General features: G+C 34.2%; 1 protein-coding gene, 1 non-coding gene and 1 pseudogene across 2 annotated transcripts; 2 read left to right on the top strand and 1 right to left on the bottom strand.

Annotated features, from left to right (window-relative positions):
• Positions 1-6680: 6680 nt before the first annotated feature.
• TRNAA-AGC (transfer RNA alanine (anticodon AGC)) lies at positions 6681-6753 on the bottom strand. Its single transcript has one exon. It is a non-coding gene; the product is annotated as a tRNA-Ala (tRNA).
• Positions 6754-6782: 29 nt separating this feature from the next.
• LOC142634326 (uncharacterized) lies at positions 6783-12057 on the top strand. Its single transcript, XM_075808624.1, has 10 exons — positions 6783-7110; positions 7208-7269; positions 7859-8002; positions 8377-8487; positions 8687-8891; positions 9617-9675; positions 10790-10842; positions 10938-11160; positions 11347-11455; positions 11583-12057. Exons 1-10 carry the CDS (start codon positions 6885-6887, stop codon positions 11843-11845), a joined length of 1455 nt encoding a protein of 484 aa, XP_075664739.1. The 5' UTR covers positions 6783-6884; the 3' UTR covers positions 11846-12057.
• Positions 12058-13172: 1115 nt separating this feature from the next.
• On the top strand, positions 13173-20738 carry LOC142633646 (protein NRT1/ PTR FAMILY 2.10-like; annotated as a pseudogene).
• The last annotated feature ends 1267 nt before the right edge of the window (positions 20739-22005 follow it).

Below are 22005 nucleotides of genomic sequence, written 5' to 3'. Positions count from 1 at the left end.
TTGGTGGATTCTGATCCTCTAAATTTCCTAGAATACTCTACCAAATAGATTTCTTTAAATCTTAACCATTCTTTAATGAATTAATGGTCAAGATTCTGCCATGTCAGCATTCCACTAACAATAATCTTAATTGTTTTGTTTGCAATATTATTTTATTATTTTAAGAATATTGTTAGTGGAATGCTGACATGGTAGAATCTTAACCATTAAATCATTAAAGAGTGGTTAGGATTTAAGAAAATCTACTGGTAGAGTACCCTAAGAAATCTAGAGGATCTGAATCCCCATTTGGTAAAGATTATTTTTGCCAACTTATTTTACTATTAGCTTTTTTGCTACTATTCATGGGTCTTACTGCACTTTTTGGTACTATTTATGAGTCTCATTGTACTATTTTAGCTAATTTTTACCTTTCTCTACAAACCTTTCAGCAAAAAGTTTTTAGTTTCAGCAAAATAAACAGATTTCAAATGGACGCTTAATGTAGCATTTAGATAGAATAGTCTAAGAAATTACGTTGATACTTTCCTACATTATAAAAGGCTTTTATTTCCCCCTATGAGCATTGTTGCCCTATGTGAATAATCTGTCCTCGTTTATACTAGCTAGATCCCAAAGCAAAAAAAAAAAAAAAACTACAGAATAAAATCGCAAGGAAATGGAGTAACAGCCCAACTTGTACTTTTCGAGTTAAAAAGGAAATGGAATGGTAATAGCCATAAAAGACGCCACTGAAGAATTCGTCAAATTTCTGGAGCACTTGGACAGTTGGACTGTTGTAATGAACTTGGAATCTATTTTTTTCCTAGCAAAGTAAGAAGAAAAGCCAAGATACTTGTAACTTAGCAAGCATGGACACGGGCACGGATGTGGGTATGGGTATGGGTACGACATAATGACACGAGCAATTTTTGAAAAATTATATAATAAAACAGCCAATACTACACGGATATGACACATGTACGACACAGATACAACACCTTAAATGAATTGTCCGTGATTCCTTGCTTGTCTCTATTTAATTATGTGTGTTATTGTGTTTATATAAAATTAAATTTTTTGTGGATCAAATTTCTTCTCAGATGTTTTTGCTGACCATTATTAATTTATTTAGTTATTTATGTGTGGGTTCTAGTTAGCTCAACTGGTAAAGTCTCTAATAGTTGTATAAGAGACCTGGGGTTCAATCCCCGCCTATACCAAAAACTGATTGGTGTCTTTGTCTGATGATAAAGAGCTATTACTCTCTAAAAAATTTAGTTATTTATGTATATAGAATTATGCAGTATCTAAATCTTGTCTGAAACAAGATACTTGTAATTCCTTTGTATATAGGTTTCGTTTGGATTGTGCACATACAATCTCTCTATCTTTCTCTTACTATTTTTTAATGGATTTTGCACATACATTGTGTCTCTTCTCTTCCCTCTCTCTCGCTCTTAATCAATTAATCTATTTGTGTTTTGTGGCCTGCCACCAGTTTTATATATTACGGATGTAGTAGGCAATTCCCCATCATTGTCACATAATAGAGAAATTAAACCCGTTTTGGAGCTAAACATTTTTTTTAATGATATTTTTTTTATGGACAAACTCAAAAAGTCTAAGGGGGTGTTTGGTAGAGTAGTTTGAGATGAGATTTTTGTAATTTTTTGAAATACGTGTGGATGAAAGAGTGTGTAGAAATATGTGTAATATTGTTTAAAATGTAAAAATGTGAGTTTAAAATGCTAAACCAAACAGGCCTTAAAACATTCACTTGGACAGTGTCATAATTTGTTTAGGAGTTAGCTAGCAATTGGAGTGCTTAGAGCATCTCCAGCAGATTCTCCAAATTTTTGTACTGTTTGGAGAATGAACAGTGACTTTTACCTTTTAACTACCCACTTTTTCAAATACACTTTCCAATAGATTCTCTATCCCATTATCTATCTCATTTAAATAGTATTTCTTCCTTCATTATTTATTCTTTTTTTAACAACTATACATCTTCTAACATTTTTTTAATCAATACCTGATTATTATAATAATAAAAGACATTTGAAGAATGAAAAGTAACCCATCAGATTTGATGAGTTACTGTTCATGAGCCAAAAAAAATTTAGTGTTTAAAGAATCTATTGGAGACCTGTTTTTTGCTCTCATTCTCTATTATAGAGAATATTTGGGCTTTAGCTACTCCATTGGAGATGCTCTTAAAGTGGGATTCATGCGTGAATGATATAATCCAATAAATTGTTCACAATTAAGCAAGCTGCGAGGCAAGTTGTGATAAAGTGAATGAGCCGAGAAGAACGCAGGACAAACTAGAACTTAAGGTTCCTTCTTACGACTAAGATTCTTCATGCATCAAAACTTAGCCTTCAAGGCTTCAATACCCCTCTTTTCTTCTGGTTTTGGAATTGGAGCTATCCAACCCCTAAAGTTAAAAGCAACTGCTGATTAAAATGGCGAGGAAGGAAGTTAAATAGATGGCCCAGCTCGTACATTTGAAATAAAATGGAAATCGAAGTGTAATCGCCATAAAAAAAATGCCGTGACCGTGAAGATTTGACCAAATTTCTGAGGACTCGGGAGTGTGACGACGAACTTGGAATTGATGAGCGAGGAAGAGGAGGGATGATTGGAGTTGAGAGTAAACTTGAACTGGTAGCAGTGCAATAGCCATGGACGACGCAAAGCAAAACGCAACCATAGCATTGTTCCAGTCCTTTTTGCGGTGCTCAAGCTCAACTACCAATCCAGGTGCTTGTAGTAGTTGTGGGTCAACCACATCACCCTCATCTGGTTGAACAGCTGCTTCTATGTCGACATCTTCATCGGAAGGTGGTGTTAGCCGTTGAAGTCGGGGATCAAACTTCAATAAAACTGGAACCATATATTTCAGAATCAAACTGAGAAATGCCTTGGAAACATTTGTCAAATTCATGTTTTTGAGAGAGTAGAGTGGCGAACTTTTTAGCCTTTACCAACATTACAGTATTCACTTAATTTATAGCCTAATCCGTATGTCTCTTTTCTATACTACACCAGTCAGATATTTATCAATTAGACGCTAACATTGACAAAATTATATTATATATATATATATATATATTTTTTCTTGTAAAATTTTTAAATATCATAGATCAATAATCATATTATTAATAAATGGTTTAAATTTAAATTTTTATTATTTAATATAATGCAATTATAAGACTTAACAGGGAATAGGGTAAGAGATAATGTACTTAGAAACTTTGATAAGGATGACCTTATGTTATTTAAAAAGTTGTGAATGATAAAATAAAATGAAGTACTCCGTAATATTTTCACAATATATATACAACAAATTTTAGAACAATTGTTGTCTCATTTGTTAAAATCTTCTCCGCCTGTTACTGCCCTTGACAATGACCTCTGTTGTCAAAAGTCTTCTTAATCCATTTTAAAAGAAAAATTATTTACTCTTCTTGCACACAGTTGTTGAAAATCTCTAGTTATTTTAATGCACTTGTTTGGTTTCCTGACCTTCCCAGTTCCCATTGCCCATTTCGTTGCCCTAAACAGTAACAAATACATCTGCCTCTTTTAATGGGATTTGTTTTTTCAGCACATCATTTTGATTAGGATAAAAATTGAATATGAATTGTGTTACTTCTCTAGCTTTTTTTTTTTTTTTTCTTCTTTTTAATAACAAATATGGTTTAATATTTTTAGATGGTATGGAAAGAAAAGAAGATGGTGTCTCAAAAATTGAATTCCATGTTAGTGGTGCACTTATGACTATTTATTCAAAATGTGAGTATGTGGTGATGGTGTTTTTATGAATTCTAAACAAGTCTCTTAACTCTTTCCAATTGTGAAAGGGGCAAAATTTATATAGATCTTACAAAGAAACCATCATAGCACTTAAACTTGCATGGTTTAAACAAGAACAACAGGTGCAACATAAAATGCTGGAAGTGGTAAAATGAGTGGGTTGGGTCAAGGTCAGGGTCAGGGTCAATGTCAGGTTGGGTGATCAATTGGATTTAGGTAAAAAGGTCATTTTAAAAAGGTTAGAAACATATTGACCGCTATGTTAAACCCTTGTTAAATATAGTTGTAAGGGCACATTTTGTTCCCAAAGCCCAAAAGAAAGGTCAATGGCCCAAAGAGCCCAAATCAATAAATTTGTAGAGAGTGAGATTGAAACTGAACTTTCAATGAGTTAAGATGTATATTGATCACAATAGGTTAGTTGCTATTGTAAAGCATGAAACAAACAGTTTGAGCAAGGAAAATCTTTCTCGGCAAAGTCCGAGGAAGGCCGCTCTTATATACTTCTCTTAAACTTAACTACAATTACAGTTCTTGTGTGTACACTGATTTTTCTACAAATTCTCTGATGATCCCCTTGTAATGGGATTTTCCTTCTTTATTTTTTCCTTCCTTACTTCATCTCAGCCCTCTATGTGTAGATTAGATTGCTAGCTTTGGTACTTGTCCCATCAGCACCTTCCCGAAGTCTTTGTGGGTAGCTGTAAGGCTAGAGATTACTGTTCAGGTATCACCTCCACATTAATGCAGTCAGGGGGTTAGCTATAGAGCATTCAATGCAGTGGCAACAGCTTTCTTCTCAGATATTTCACAACTCTCTTTTGTCCTATCCCCACCTGATGTTTATCCTTGCCAGAATAATCGTCTATGGTCTTATTCTTAACGGAAGGTCGGACCTATGACCTCTACTCTGCTCAGCCGAGGAGGTACTTCTCCTTGGGCAACATTTCCAATTCCTCATGACCAAACTTCTTCCACGAGCTATTGTTCTGTAGGCCTACGTCATTATTGCCAGTCCTTGGACTACTTAAGGTCCTCGGACAAGGCCCACGGCTCAATACCCATGTCTGGGCCCTTTATCCCTACAATAATTATGCTCAAAAATTAAAAAAATAAAGCCCTTTAAAAAGTTTTAAGTAACCAAATAAACTATAAAAATATAACTTAAAAAAAAAGCTATAAAGAAAAAAGTCAAAAGTTGTCAAACAAACAAATTAAATAATAGGTAATGCTACATGCACAAATTATTTTATAAAATTTTTACAAAATATTGATGTGATAAATTCTTATTAGTTCTCCTCTGGGCCTAGTTATTATTAACATCATATTTTTACTTAATAATAACCACCAACCGTATTAGTATTTTGTAAAAAAAAATTATAAAATAGTTTATGCTCTTAGCATTTTTCAATAGGTAAAAGAATACAATGTAGTGAAACATACTTCAATAAATATACAATTACATTCATAATTATTTCTAATTTCATTGTGTCAAATTAAAATAGACTTTTCAGTTCAGATATTATGATTTATGACATGGTCCAAACTTTTTTCTTTTACAGAAAAATAAATGAATAAGATTATACTTGTTTAATTAGTTATACATTATTAATTCTCAAACTGCGCAGACACTAATTATAATCTATCTTACACGTAAAGTTTACAGATTGGAAAAAGTCACAATATGATGCCCGTAGCTAATAGTTCAATCGCCTGTTGTGTTTCCAAATAACAAGACTTTTGATTCTGCAAGAGAGAAGGAAGAAACTAAGTAAGGTTCATATGCGGTGGAAATCTTTGAGATGAAAACTTCTATTACCTTTAGCTAATTAGCATATATAAGTTAGAAAAATGATTAAACAAACTAACAGTCTTAATTTTATTTTATCATTACCAATAAAAATGTTAGAGATATATTAAACATATTAGCTCAATCTAATAGGTCCAAGTCTACTTATTATGTATGCAAGATGGGTCTCTTACTCGTATTAGTAGTCTAGGATTTAGTCTCATATAAATACTCATGTTATGATTCATTGTAACACATACTTTTATACTTACACTCTTACATATTAAAGATGTAGCTCTAAAAGATTTTCTCCAATAATGTAGGCCGTCAAGACTGAATCATGAAACCCTCGTTTTCTCTTGTTCCTATTTTATGCTTCCTCTCTGCATCTACTCTAACATATATAACATGGTAACACATTAATGCTAATATTTAACAAAAAATAAAAAGTCGTGGTCAAGTTGAGTTGATCAGCAAAAAAAAGTCAGTTCACGGGTCAACTCATTTTTACTTCGAGTCCAAAAATTCAACCAGGTTTAGGTTGGCAAATTTCGACCCATTTTGCTATGTCTAAAAAATCTGTCTAACAATACTTACTATACTAAAAAAAAAAAAAACCAAGAGTAATGGACAATAATTCAACTCTTTTGTGTTTGTGCTATTTTATTTTAGTTAGCAATACGAGGATTTGTATGATTTTATTACATTAACGAGGGACTATCAATTTATTAATTTGTGAGTTTATTCCTAAGATGATTGAATCCAAATTAATGCATTTTACATCAAGTAATTTACTACATAACTTACCAAGTGACAAACGTGTAAAAAAAAAAAAAATGGAATACTTCAAATTTTCAATTTTTTTTCTTAGTCATATCCATATTACATAACTTTTTTAATATAGATATTTTATAAGAAAAAGAAAAGTATATATTAGCATATCCAAAACAAAAAAAAAAAAAGTATATATTATCTTGGAATAAAATAAGCAACCAAAGACCTCGCCATTTTCTTTTCTCCAAAATCACTCCTCCCACACAATCTCTCCTGTTTTCTCAAACGTTGTATCTAACAAAATCTAAAAACAATTTGGAGATGCGGGGTATCGATCCCCGTACCTCTCGCATGCTAAGCGAGCGCTCTACCATCTGAGCTACATCCCCATCACGTTGTGTCATTGATCCGTTGTAATCAATTTTACTACAATTTTCAATTCATTTGAAGCCTCAGTTTATAGTTTATACCACTCCTCTGAAGCTCATACAGGACAGGAGAGAGATCACAAACCACAAAAATGTTGAGACGTCTACTGCTCCAAGCTCCCACTTCTTGTCGTCGATTCTCTAATGCTTACCACTACTCCGCACCATCACATTCACCTCGTTTCTTTTCCTCTTCTTCATCGTCCCAAAGCCCCAACAGTTCTTTCATCGAACACGTAGAGGACAATGCAAACCACTCCACTTCTCCTCCTTCTGCCACCGTCTCCGTCGACCGCTCTGGCCTCTACAACCCACCTGGTAACAATAAAACTCAATAACAACTCTCTCTCTCTAGCTTTTTCACACACATATATACATATACGTATTTGTAGTGGGTGAATTTTGAATATGGCAGAGCATTCTCATGAGCCTTCTTCGGACTCCGAGCTCGTCAAGCACCTCAAAGGCATTATCAAGGTTCGCAATTCGTTCATTTTTCACTCTTTAATGTGTTGCATTTTTCCGTGTGTAAACAGTGCAGTTTTTTTGGTGTGAATGTGTGGACATTGCCATTATCATCAGTGAAATTGACAAGCTCATTATGGAAAATACCCTTTTTTTTCTTTTTGGGTTTTTGTTTCTGGTTGTGTCTCTGATTGAAATTCAATACTAATTGTAATGGGTTTGGCACTTTGGAACCAATGGAGGTATAGAGTGGTTACTTTTTCTTTTTTTTTCTTTTTTTTTTTAATTGGAACTAAAGGAACAAAATATTAGTTAATGATTTTGATCGTGGGGTTTGTGTTCGATTATGTTTAGTATGTCATTGCTCAATTCAGTTATAAGAAGAAACAGAATATCTAAAAATTGTGACACTTTGAAATTGAATTTCACTTGCTTTTATTTCTTGTTCCGCGGTAAATTCAAATTATTGAGTTTGATATGTTGGTGCTACTCTGGTGATTTCTGTTTCCACTTAGCATTTAAATGTGCCTTAATTGCTCTGTTTGTATAAGGGAATGGCTTGTAGCTGTGATCTTAGTCCTTGTTACTTTTGTGTTCTCAGTTCCGTGGTGGGCCAATTTCAATTGCTGAGTACATGGAGGAAGTTTTGACAAATCCTAAGGCTGGTTTCTACATTAATCGGGATGTGTTTGGAGCAGAGGGTGATTTTATAACCTCCCCTGAAGTAAGCCAAATGTTTGGGGAGGTAAGTTTTTACTATTGAAGTTCCAGTCGCTCATATCTCCTCTCAATTTTTTCTGAGGATTTTCTAGGACAGATTAGGAAAAAGAACATTTTTTTTTTTTGGATAAGTTATGAAAAGTTTTATTAGAAAAAAGCAAACCTAGTACACCAGTGGTGTACTAAGAGAGAAGTACAATCAATTCAAAATACAATAATCAAACAAGTGCAAGAGAGAAAAACAAGGGGAGACAGAAAAGCAGCACTCCAATCCAACAAAGTACGGGAGAGAAGGCTTTAATTTCTAGGAAAATGAACATTATTATCTGAGTTGCTTTCATTTTTGAAGATTAGCAATCAAGAAGAATGATTTCTCATGTCTGGCTTATGTAACTTCAGATGGTTGGTGTTTGGGCCATGTGCCTGTGGGAGCAAATGGGACAACCAAATAAAGTTAACCTTGTTGAGCTGGGTCCAGGACGAGGAACTCTGATGGTTGATCTTCTTCGTGTAAGTGACCACATTCCTTGTCATGCTTCTTTCTTGGATTTTTGATTAATCATTAATGTTCAAGTGAAAACATTAGTTTGTCTTCTCATTCCTTCATCTTTCTTGGATTTTTGTTCTTGTTGTTGTTGTTGTTGTTTAATTAATGAGCATATGGCATGGGTTCAAGTTTTAGGTTGAAGAACTGTAGCTTTTATTGTAGGGTGCCTCCAAATTTAAGAACTTCACTGAATCATTACAAATACATATGGTGGAATGTAGCCCAACACTGCAGAAGCTTCAGCACAGCAACTTGAAATGCAAGGATGAAGATAATACCGATGACAAGGTTAACAAAAGGAGTGTCAGCACATTGACTGGGACTCCTGTGACATGGCATGCTGCACTGGAGCAGGTTCCTTCAGGATGTATGAAAATATCTAAAACAAGCAGACATACACAATAGTGTTCAAGTCAATAGATAGATTCTTGTGTGTGTGTGTGTGTGTGAGATTAATGTTTGTATGTGTTCTGAAAATTGAGTAAAAAAATCTCTAAGCTGCTCTCTCTTTTTATCTCTCTAGATAGTAGATATTAATTTTCTATCCCAAAACAAAACTTTTGTTCTGTAATCTCATAGGATGATATTTGAGGACGTGAACCAGATGTTCAGGGTATCATCCTATGAATCACTTGTTTCTTACATTACCTCATGTTTTCCTTTTTTAAGGTTTTGTGCTGCAATTGCAATCATACTAGGCAAAGAGACTATTAGATGTTTGATGTCAGTTCTTTGGAGGCGATGTTTTATTTACAATTCTGTGAATCAGCTGTGATTGGCATGCAGAATGCCTGATTTGACAGCAATGATGCTATTGTTATATTCTACAAGCAATTCAATTTGATAGAGATTTCGAGTTACCATGTCTAATATTTATGGAATGCTGAATGTATTATCATATTGGAGAAGTTTCTCTGTTGACCAGGCTTTATAATTATGTGGCCTAAAGCATATTGTCATTATCAATTCTGATTTTGACTCTGAGGGATAATACCAAACTGTGTACTGTTTTCCTGTATTTTTAAGAGTCAATGTGATGGTTTGTTTTCCTATCTTCCTGACCAACTTTTCCTCTACTTCCTCGAATTCCAGTGCCTACAATCATCATTGCCCATGAGTTTTATGATGCTTTACCAGTTCATCAATTTCAGGTTTGTCTTATTAATTTTAGTTGTTCTGGATGATAGTTGTGTCTCTTGTTATATTATATATAATTACCATCAATGACAGGAAACTTATGCAAACTGTTATTTGTATGAAAATGGAAGAGATAGAGGTTTAATCAAGTTCCTAGGTTAATATTGGATATTCAAGTGTCGTATCATAATTCTATGAAACCTTAGCTGTTCCTTGACTTTTTGTAGTCTAGTTTAGTCACATGTTGTACTCTATTTCTGCTTTAATCTTGTTTATTTAGTGGTTGTTATTATATTTCATACAAGATTGTTCCTTATGGTTCATTAACAGTGAGCCATTATGTCATCTGTGTAAAAAATAGAAATAGTTAATCATAGTAGATAGTTCAAAATTTATGATGATAGCTTAATAGCGCATAAACTTTGCCCTGCAAAACTAAGACAATAATGTGGTTTATGCCCCCAGTAGTCCTCCCACTTTAGATGAAGTGAAAATGTGAGGAATGTTATACAACCTCCATACTAGTTTCCAAATAAGGAGGAAATCAAGGGATTTACATTCATGTGTATTTGACTTTGACCATTTATAAATGTTTCCTAGGCTAAGATTCCCATCTCTATGGTATATGTTTTGGATGAATGAGTTCCTTTGTGTGGGGTACAAACTAGCTGTTAATCTACAGCAAGTAAAATGAAGCCGCTAGCAAAATACAAACTGGAACCATAAGAAAGCAACCAGCTATCCATAGCTCTAGCTCAATTGGCATCTCATTCCACTATGAGAACAAGGTGTAGGGTGAAGTCGTGGGCTCATGAGTCTCATGACACTCTGGATGCATGTGTAACTTACTAAAAAAAAAAAAAAAAAGCAACTATGTAGCCAGCCAAGAAAGAAATCTATGCTTAGGCACTTCATTTGAAATCAAATGAAATGCCACCTGTTGACTCTAGGTGAAGTACTGTGATAGCCTCTCAAGTAGCTGCAAAACAAATTCTGGTTTTGAAGGTTTACAGAATTTTTTTTCATTATGCCCATTAGGTTTAATACTAGTAACTCTCTGTTGTATCTTGTTGTTTGCGTGGACATACTTCAACTACTTTCTCATCCTGGATTTATCTTCAACTACAGAAGGCTTCTCGGGGATGGTGTGAGAAGATGGTTGATGTGGCAGAAGATTCATCGTAAAGATCTAGAACTTTATCTGACATTAGCCTCTGTGCAGATGCAATTGCTAAACAAATTAATTATTTGATACTCTTTACATCATATCGGTCAGGTTTCGTTTTGTTCTATCTCCTCAGCCTACACCTGCAACTCTGTTCATGATGAAGCGCTGCAAGTGGGCTGCGACTGAAGAGATAGCAAAACTTGATCACATTGAGGTTTGCCCCAAGGCAATGGAGTTGACCCAAACCATTGCCGATAGAATAAGCTCTGATGGAGGTGGGGCTCTTATAATTGATTATGGATTGAATGGAGTAGTCTCAGATAGTCTGCAGGTCTGTTACCTTGCTGTTTTATTTTTATTGTACTGCTTCCATTATATCAGAGGATGAATTCTTCATGTTTGGTCCATCAGCAGTTATTTAGTTTACCATAAAATGTTTGGATGTTTTGCTGAGATATACTCTTTTCTTGTTTTCTCTCCCCTCTTATTAGTTTTCCCAATATAACATTATCTGCAGGCAATTCGAAAACATAAGTTTGTCGACATTCTGGATAATCCTGGATCTGCTGATCTCAGTGCATATGTTGATTTTGCTTCCATCAGGCACTCTGCTGAGGAAGCTTCAGGTGCATGTCCCCATTGCATTTGTTGTAGCTACATTTTCCTCTCTCAATCTCTCCCTCTCTCTCCCTTGAAAAAGTAAAGGAGGAATGGAGAATCAAAGCTAAATTTCAATATTTTAACATTTTACAGGAGATGTTTCTGTCCATGGCCCAATGACTCAGTCTCAGTTTCTTGGTTCTCTTGGGATAAACTTCCGAGTGGATGCTTTACTTCAGAATTGCACAGATGATCAAGCTGAGTCCCTCAGAACTGGATACTGGCGTCTGGTGGGTGAAGGTGAGGCCCCCTTCTGGGAGGGACCTGATGAAGAGGCGCCTATAGGAATGGGTACCCGGTATTTGGCAATGGCTATTGTAAACAAGAGGCAAGGTGTTCCGGTTCCATTTCAGTAAGGTCTGTTATAACATGGCATTTGTTATGTTATATGTACATTAGAACTTTAAGCCATCACCAAACCAACTTGTTCAGTTTTGGCTATTGGCTGTTAGGTGGCATCTGATTTTGTAGTTTGAGGTTCCCTTATATTTATCCACTCTATCCAATTTTTAGTGAATAATGTCAGAGAGTGATTGTCTGCACGTTAGAAGGTAAATTTTCTGGCTCATATCTACATTCCATTGAAATGTATAGGTCTGTTCAGCGTCATGAAAACATACATGCCTGAATTCTTTGATGGAGGTTAAAGAATTCTCAAACACGCCCGTGTGGCTGTGAGTACACATACTTGCCGATAGTGGAGTTGCTTATTCCATCTTCATCTTCAAGCACCTTGTAAAGTGTACAAGATCATTTACATTGGTTGGTGGATGGTGGTTCCTTTTTTAGTCCTAAATTGATCCTATCACAATAGATGATACTTGAAAGGGAAAAGATGCAAATCTGCTGGAATTAATGACAGACTTCTCTGTTTTTTACCGAAGAAGACGTTCTTGCTTGTGACGCAACAAAAAGTTGAATTTTTCGCTATGAACCACAAATTAACGTCAGTCATTTAATTTATATAAAGTTCATCCAGTGGCCACTGAGATCTTAACTATGAATTAACAATCAAAACTTGTGGCGGAGATGCAAAAGAAATCCTTAAACAGGCAAGCCTTGGTGAGATGAATTTCTATTCTCCCTTTGTTTTTTAGTCCATCTTGAAAGAAAAACATGGCTCCACGTTGATATTTTCAGGACTAGTTAGGCACCGCTCATATTTTATAGTGGTTGCTTTTTTTTGTATCTGATATTCTTCCAAAAAAGACCTTTCATTTACAAATAGTCATTAATGATGCGACTTTTGCACTTAGGAAATTGGAATGCTTTCTATCTAGCTAAACAAAAAACAAAACATAAACCTTGGTCGTGTTAGAACTCTTTATTCTGCACTGTTAGTGACTGTAACATTGAGGATCTCCCAAATCCAGCTCCATATATATGACAAAATATCACTGAACAGTAGCTACGTTGGCCTTGCTTAGCATGCCTCATTGGGAAGCCCAATCTATGAGATTACTACACTTGCATGAATAGATATGTCCATTAAGTTAAGTAGAGGAGCCATTTTAGCATTCCTCACTCCTCTGATTGGATCTTATTAATAATTCCCTCTGAGACTGGTTTGTAAAGAGCATGCATCGGTTTTTTCTTCATGAAAAACGTACATGCATGATAATATCTGCCTCAAGCACTCTCATTCCCATATGCTTTCACTTCTTTCATATCATATCTTAATAAATGGCGCTCATTTGTCATTATCTTGTTTGTGATTCCACAAGAGCTGTCATTGAATTATTTCGGAATTATTACTTTCTTTTTGGGACCTTAAATTATTAGAGCAATCAGGTTAACTTGTAGTTATTAGTTAAGGATAGTAAGAATTCCCTTCTCGTTCGCTTCTTACCTTTTGCCTTTTCTTAATGTGGGTAATTTTACCTTAATTGGCTTAAACATCATATAATGTGCCAGATGTTTTGCACCACACACCAGTACTAGGCTACCAGGTTCGCCATCATTAACCATATGCATGGGTCGCCAGCTGCCAACAACTCAAAAAACAATGTCACTTAGCTAGTAACTATAACACTACATGGAAATATATTGGTGAGCTGTGATGTCGTTTAAAACTTATATTATTATATCTAACGTTCTATGTGGTGATACGTAATTTAAAATTTTAGACTTGGCATTGAATATGATTTCAATAGTATTTTTCTTTTCTTTTCTTTTCCTTGTTTTCCTTCTTCAATCTTTACTCCAAGATAGAACCAAAAATTAATCCAAACACTTTCCCACCCATGATTACTAGGGACAACTTATATAATAATAATAATAAAATTTTAAATAAAAGAGAGGACATGGAAGCATAAGCCAAGGTTTTATAACATCCAAAGTAAGAATCAGAAAGGAAGGCCCCAAGCAAGGGTGTCATGTTTGAGGTTCCACTGAAGATGTTAATAATTGTTGCGGTTGTCACACACTTTATGTTGAACACGGTGGTCAAGTAAACCATGAGGTTTGATAGAGTTCCAATTGTTCCAAGCTTCTCAAATGTTTCAGTTCCTGCATTTTTTTATTATTCATGAACAAAATTAAAGAAAAGAAAGAGATGGGTGTGATCAAATACCCCACTAGCTCTATCATTTAGATTTATAATTTTTAATCTAAATCGTGTAATATATTAATTTGAAATGGTGAGACTAGTTGGTAAAAATGTGCATGTGCATATGTATGTGCATGTGACTATAAATATAGAGTTTAAGAGAGGCTAAATCTTCATAAGAGTGTGACAAAGAAAGAGAGATAAAGAGAAAGTAAATTGTGAGTGTGTTCCTATCAGGTAAGATTAACTGACTAAGGTATTTTCTTCCTTCCTAATGAACTCTCTGTAACTGATCAGCTATTGTCTATTGTCAATTTACTATATACAAATTATGTCCTTAAAACCAAAACCACAGTTTAGAACTTAAAGAAAACCACATTTCCTTTTTTTTTTTTTGAAGAAACAAAATGGAGAAGAAAAGGAGAATGCTGTTTCACTTGATGATGAGCCTGTAATCAACTATAGAGGAATTACAGCCATCGCCTTTATTGTTGGTAAGAAAGAAAACATGATAGAGCTATTGGTATTTCATTGCACCCACCTCTTTCTTTTCTATAATTTTATTCATGAGTAACAAAAAAAAATGCAGGAAATGAAACATTTGAGAAGCTTGCACTACATCAACAAATGTCTATTACATCAAGTGTTAATACAACAAAATATATAGTAGTTTTAGACAAAATATCGCATCTATAAGTTAAAATCAATAGTAACTTGAAAGTGTTAAATTATTGCATCAACAATAATAAATTGCAATAACTTATAATTTTCAGCTGCAATAGAAGCTTTAATATATTAGGAAAAATTGTTGCAATAATTTAAAATGAAAGAATCGTGGCAATAAATTGATACCAATTATTTTTACAATCTATTGCAACGAAAATTTCGAATTAATAGCTTATTGCATCAAAGTTACCATAACAATAATTTGATATTAATTCTTTTACAATCTATTGCAATGACAAACACATAACTGCAATGAATATATCGTTGCAATAACTTGGTATCAATTATTTCATAGTCAATCGCAGTGACAAAATGAATTAATTATCTATATTACAATGAAGATATCATTGAAGTAATTTAATCCGATTTATTTTGTTCAATTATTTGCAGTCTATTACAACAAGTTTCGTGAAGTAATAGCCTATACTTACAAGATATTCGAAATAGTAAATTATTTATTGCAACAATATAAATATATATATATATATATATATATATATATATATATATATATATATATATATCATTACATCAAAGTTATTATTAAAATATTTGGAGTTTATTGCAACAAAAAATTTTGTTGCATAAACCTATTACCTCAATTTTTATTGCAACATCTTGTATCAACTATTGCAATGACTCTAATGTTATTGCAATGGTTTTTTTAGTTGCAATAAACATTTTTTCTTGTAGTGTTGGAACAATCGGAAGTCTATCAAACCTCCTGGTTTACTTGACCACTGTGTTCAACATGAAGAGTGTGACAACCACAACAATCGTTAACATCTTCAATGGAACCTCAAACATGACACCCTTGCTTGGGGCATTCTTTTTTTATTCTTACTTTGGACGTTATAAGACCTTGGCCTTTGCTTCCATCTCCTCTCTTTTGGTAACCCCAGCACCATTCTTGCCTAATATTAAAAAAAAATTTATTATTATTATTATTATTATAAAATTTTTCCCTAGTAGTCTTGGGTGGAAAAGCATTTGGATTGATTTCTGGTTCTATATTGGGAGTAAAGATTGAAGAAGAAAAACAAGGAAAAGAAAAAAAAAAAAATACCATCTGTGAAGAATATTTCTAGTCCAAGTTAAGACTATTGGTCAGATTTAACTTTTCTCAATTTCAAAGGTTTGTGGATCTCTTTTAATTTGCTTCATGGATCAACTTTGCGAGCAAGACTTCAATAATGCTAGCAAACAAGACAAAACTATAACTGTCTTAAGCGTTACTGATAAAGTTAGTAGTTTGTACTTACTACTTATTCAAAGTTATTAATTAATTCTGCTTATATTTTTGTTTGTTTGCTTTAATATAATTTATCTTCCAATCATTCTTCAACACAAGGACTGAAAACAAGATGCTATATTGATTTTCATTCCTCATCCCCTGGCCCCCCTTTCTTTTACATTTTCACGAAAGCTCAAATTTTCCTATATTTTTAATGAAAGATTTTAAATTTTTCTTTATCTGACCACTTTAATTTATCCAAATGAGACTAAATTTTATCTCATTATTGTTTCCATTAATAGAAGCTTATTGTCCTATATTGTTTGCCCTAGTACAGTTGTCATATCCCCCCACCAAAAATAAAAGAAAAGGTTTTCATATTGTATTGTTTTCAACTTATCATTAATAAGGTAAAATCTAGTTGTCATCATCTAAGGCTTATTTTCCTTTGAGTCACTTTTGAATGCAATTGATTAATAGAACCTGGAAATTGCTAAATCCCTTTAAATTTGGACCATTTGTGTCTACCATTTTAAGATTGGAGTTCCATGTATCATTTCAATTTCAGATTGAAGCCCTTAAAATCAAGAATGTCAATACCGTACCAGAGGCTGTACCAGTTTGGCTACTGGTACAATATATTTCGGATACCAGTCAATACCGGTGTACCGTTTCGGGTTTACCGCTATTTTATATATATATTGATGATGCAAAGAAAATCAATAGGCTGGATGTTTCGGACTTGAAATGACCACTTGCTCTCTCAACGGCCTGAAAAAAGAAAGAAAAGCGATCAAAGGTGACCGGGGCTGCCGGCCAAGAACCCTCCGACGGCAAAGTTAGTTTTCTCTCTATATTTTTTGGAGTTCCAACTTTTTGGGAGCAATCATAACATACCTTTGCTTTGTCTGAATAAGCTTTTATATAGTGTTCTAATAGACGGTTATCGCAATTATAACCTCCCCTGGATTCAAGGAGGCGTAAGTATTTAAAAATAACTTCCATAACTGCTTAGGAGTTATGTACTACAACGGATACCTGGAAGTTACGCGTAAGATGAGGAATTGTTACATTATACTCAGAGATTTTCCTAAGTATGATACCATCGTCCTAGCATCCCCTTGTCGGGTGTGCTTAGCTCATGAATAGGAGTCGTTCCGTCTACGGACGAATTTATTAAGGACGAGATCGCCGACACCCTGGACGAGCGTCTCATCCCTTGGTCACGACGACCTCGTCCTAGTCTCTTCTTCTCCAGACGAGATGGTTATAGGTAAGGTTTTCTGGGGTGCTTGCAATACTGTTGGGTCACGGACGACCTCTATGGACGGCTTCAAGGTGAAAATCAGTACCCATCATATATATATATTATATACACAAACCAAAATCTCTAGAACCATGTTTATAAGCATATAATATTTCACTTATATTATAGTAAATATAAAAGTTTATCATAAAATATTATCTCAATTCATAACAAATTATTCATAATTTTAGACTTTAGTATCAATTAAAAGGAAAAAAAAAACACAATAAAAAAAATAGAAAGCTTAGTTGTTCATTGCATACTAAGAAAACAAATAATACTAATAAGTTAATGTAAATAAGTTATCATTATGTCCTTACAAAAATTCAAAAATTACAAAACTAAAATAAAAAAAAAAAAAAAAGCTTTTTTCAGTACCGGCCGGTACACCTGGTATCGGCCGGTATTGTCCGAAATTGGTCGGTACGCGACCGGTACGGCATATATTTTTTCCGGTACAAAATAGAAGTGTACCGGTATTGGTGCATTGGCCAGTACGGTATGTACCGACCAGTACGATATCAACCACCCTGCTTAAAATATTATGTACATTCATGTCTTATGTTCTTTGAACGTGATCATTAGAACCATATGTTACAATCAATAGCGTTCATTTACTTTTTTCTTCCAAGGGGCTGATAGCGCTAACGTTAACAACTGCAATCTCCAAATTGAACCCGCCACATTGTGCAACAAAAGACAGTAACACATGTGTCGGTTCGATGCCTAATCAATTGGTCTTCTTGGGAGCCGGATTCAGCCTCCTAATCATCGAAGCCAGTGGCATTAGGCCATGTAACCTAGCCTTTGGTGCTGACCAATTCAATCCAGAAACCAAGTCTGGCAAGAGGAGCAAGCAAAGTTTCTTCAATTGTACTATTTTACCTTCACATTTGCTGTCATGATATCAGTAACCTTCATCATCTATGTGCAGCCAAACACACTACGAAAAAAAGGTTCTATAGCCGCATTTTTAAAATGTGGCTATAGCTCAAAAAAACGTGGCTATAGGACGATTTGGTCTATAGCCGCGTTTTTTTAAACCACGTTTTCAACCATAGCCTAAAATGCGTAACTATAGGCTTGAAGGGTCTAAGGCCACATTTTTTCAATTGTGGCTATAGGATAGGACCAATGGCCATGTTTCAATAACCGTGGCTATAGGACATACTCTAGCCGCGTTTTAAAAACACGGCTTCAGCCCATCACTATGGCCACGTTTTTAAAACGCGGCTTTAGCCCACAACTATGGCTGCGTTTTGAACGCAGCCATAACCCCTGAATACTTTTTTGAATTAAATCATGGAAATCTCTCTTGACAATCAGAACCATTCACATGTTTTTGACTACCTGTCATTGTAAGGATTATCAAAATGCATAGAACTTACAGAAAGTCTTCCGAACTGTATCAGAAACTAGAAATATGCAAACTGACATACGCATAATTGGTGAAATGGATGGCTTATGAGAAACTCAACATGACTAAATATCATAGAGTCAAAAGCATATATAATAATGTGGCTAAGTGTTTATTTTTTCACCCTAATATTTTTATTACTTCAAAGATTAGCAATAGAAAGTGGATTCTAATTGTGAAATAAAATTGGGTTTGCAATTCCTACGTGCCTCATGTTCATTTCATGTGTACTTTTTTTCTTGGGCTCGAGACTTTATGTTAAAGTGAAACCTAATGGAAGCCCCTTGCTTAGTGTGGCACAAGTAGTGGTGGCTGCCACTTAGAAGAGGCGGTTAAATCTGCCTCACAACCTTGAATTTAACCTTTTCAACTATATGCCAAGCACTTCCATGAACTCCAAATTACCTTACACCGATCAGTTTAGGTAAGAAAATTTGTATCATATTTTTCTCCTTTGTAAGTGTGAGTTTAATTTGACCCGAGGGAAAATGAGATTTGAACTAATAACTTCCTTTCATGAAAATTGGTTCGTAGTTGTTTATGATAACTTACATTATAATTCACACTTAGTTACATTATATATTTGGTTTAAATATTATTTTTGTTTCAAAACGTAGTTAAATTATATTTTTGTCCTTTAAAATAAAATATAAACTATATCTTAGGGACAAAATAAAACATAGACTATATTTGTTTTTTGTTCTAAGATATAGTTTAGGTTTTTTTTCTCCTAAAATATGTATTCCATTAGATATGCTAACAAAATATTTTTAATAAAGGTGAACTAAAGAAAGAAATATATGATATTTTAAATTTTTGAGGATGAAAATCAGACTTTTTAATTTGAAAAGAAAATAGAACATATACTGATTCAAAGACGAATATATTTTTGTCTATTTATTTTGTTTTAGTTAATATGTTTCATTTTAATTACTTCATCTTATTACTCAAATATCCGCAATTCATACTGTAAGATCCTTTTTTCCCCAATACAAAGTTTTCTCGCTTTTTCTTACTTAATTAGTTGTTCGCAATACACTGCACACTTCATACAAATACTAAATAAGATGAAAAAATGTGGGATATTAATTTGAGTCTAAAGTAGATGATCATGTGGCCTCAGGTTCCATGACAAGGCTGCAATCATTACTGCAGAAGACCAAATCAATCCCAATGGATCAGCTGTTAACCCATGGAAATTTTGTAGCTTGCAACAAGTAGAAGAAGTGAAATGCTTGGCAAGAGTAATTCCCGTTTGGGCATCATTAATCATTTTTTCCGTTATTATGTCTCAAAGTAGTTATGCAGTTTTCCAAGCCCTTCAATCAGATAGACGCCTTGGCAATAGCAACTTTAAGGTTCTTTAAGCATCTTATGCAGTCTTTACCATGCTAACTATTTCCTTGTGGATTCCAATCTATGACAAAGTTCTTGTTCCTTCTCTTCAAAAGCTCACTGGCAAAGAAGGTGGTATCACTCTTCTTCAAAGAATGGGCATTGGAATTGTTCTTTCAGTTTTGACTATGCTTGTTTCTGGTTTGGTTGAAGAGAAGAGAAGAAACTTAGCTCTTACAAGACCAACACTAAGAGTTGCTCTAGAAAGTGGTGCTATATCATCCATGTCTGGCTTATGGTTAATTCCTCAACTAGTACATACTGGACTGAGTGAGGCTTTTTGTGCCATTGGCCAAGTTGAGTTTTTCTATAAGGAATTCCCAGAGAACATGAGGAGCATTGCTGGATCAATATTCTTTTGTGGCCAGACTTTCTCAAGCTATCTAAGTGCTTTTCTAATTTCCATAGTTAACAGGATCACTGCAAGAGCTCCGACTAGAGATTGGTTGTCACAGGATCTTAACGGAGGGAAACTAGATTACTTTTTTTACATGATTGCTGCTTTAGGGGTCTTCAATTTTGGGGTCTTCTTGGTTTGTGCTAAGTGGTACAGATATAAAGGTGATGGTGAAATTAAGCTTCCAACTGATCAGTTGGCCTTGGAAATTAACAAAGCAGTCTAAGAAACATCTTTTTGAACGAGGGATATATGTCTGAAAATATAGGAAGGCCGATTTGTATATAGTATGTGTGGGATCTACTATGGGCCCAATGTTAAATGTGTTTGGATCCAAATATTATAAAACCCAAGCCTTTGTAAAGCTGCACTTGTAAGAGAGTACTACTTGGCTGGCTGGACAAGAAAACTGGTTCTAATATGACTAGAACTAGGATTTGCTAGATTTTCTCTACAAACACCTTTTGATGTTGTGTTTTATTATATGAATATTAATTAAGTTTTCTCTTTTATCTGTGTTTAACAAATTAACGAGGAGGTGCTCCATGTAGAATATTGAAGATTAAATATGTTACAGACAATCCCATTTGCAATATTTAAAATTTTACAAAGGAAAGGTTTGAGTCTTTTGACACAAATATTAGAAGAGAAGAGTAAGAATCTTTTGGCTAATTTTGCTTAAATATGAGTTTATTTATGATATGTGTACTATTTAAAGTTATTTAGGTGTGTAAGGATAAATGTAAATTTTAGTAATAGTGTTGTTGAAATTGTGAGAAAAATTAGGAGAGAGGAGAAAGAAATGACGTGACTGAAGGGAGGAGGGAGGAGGGAGAAATATTGTAGTAATACCATTGCCCAAATTATGAGAGAGAGAGAAAAAAAAAATTGGAGAGAGAAATGATTTGATTGGAGGGAGGAGAGAGAAATATTGTAACAATACCATTGTCGAGATTAGGAGAGAAAAAATTTGCAATTGTGACAATACAATTGCCTAAATATGAGAGAGAATAGTAAAAAGATGAGAGAGATTTCGGCAACATGGGTGCCAAAATTTAGAGAATTTAGAGTTTTTTAAACTAAATAAACTCATGCCAAATGCCTTGTAACTAAATTGACACATCCCCATATACAAAGTGTTTGGAGGTTTAGGGGGAAAAATGGTTCGAATTACAGGGTTAGCAGCATATTGTAATTATCTCTAAAAAAAAACTAAATAAAACCATGGATTTAATAAAAAAGCAACAAAAATAAAAAGAAGAAATTAAACATTTGCATTTCAATAATAATAAAAAATATATCTTATATTTCATTGCTTTCCGTGTCTCGTGTCTCTCCTACTCCAAAGGCCAAAATGGTCCAACCCTTGCCACCACGAACATCAACTTCTTCGCCATCTACTACACGATTGCTTATTCTCCATGGGCCACAGGGGTGGTGGCACGTGAAGGCCAGAGTGGTCATAGGACCAACCTAATCTAAAAAAAAAATTT

The sequence above is a fragment of the Castanea sativa genome, chromosome 1 (genome assembly GCF_040712315.1).
Source record: "Castanea sativa cultivar Marrone di Chiusa Pesio chromosome 1, ASM4071231v1".
NCBI lineage: Eukaryota > Viridiplantae > Streptophyta > Magnoliopsida > Fagales > Fagaceae > Castanea > Castanea sativa.
This window is presented reverse-complemented; position numbering and strand designations above follow the sequence as displayed.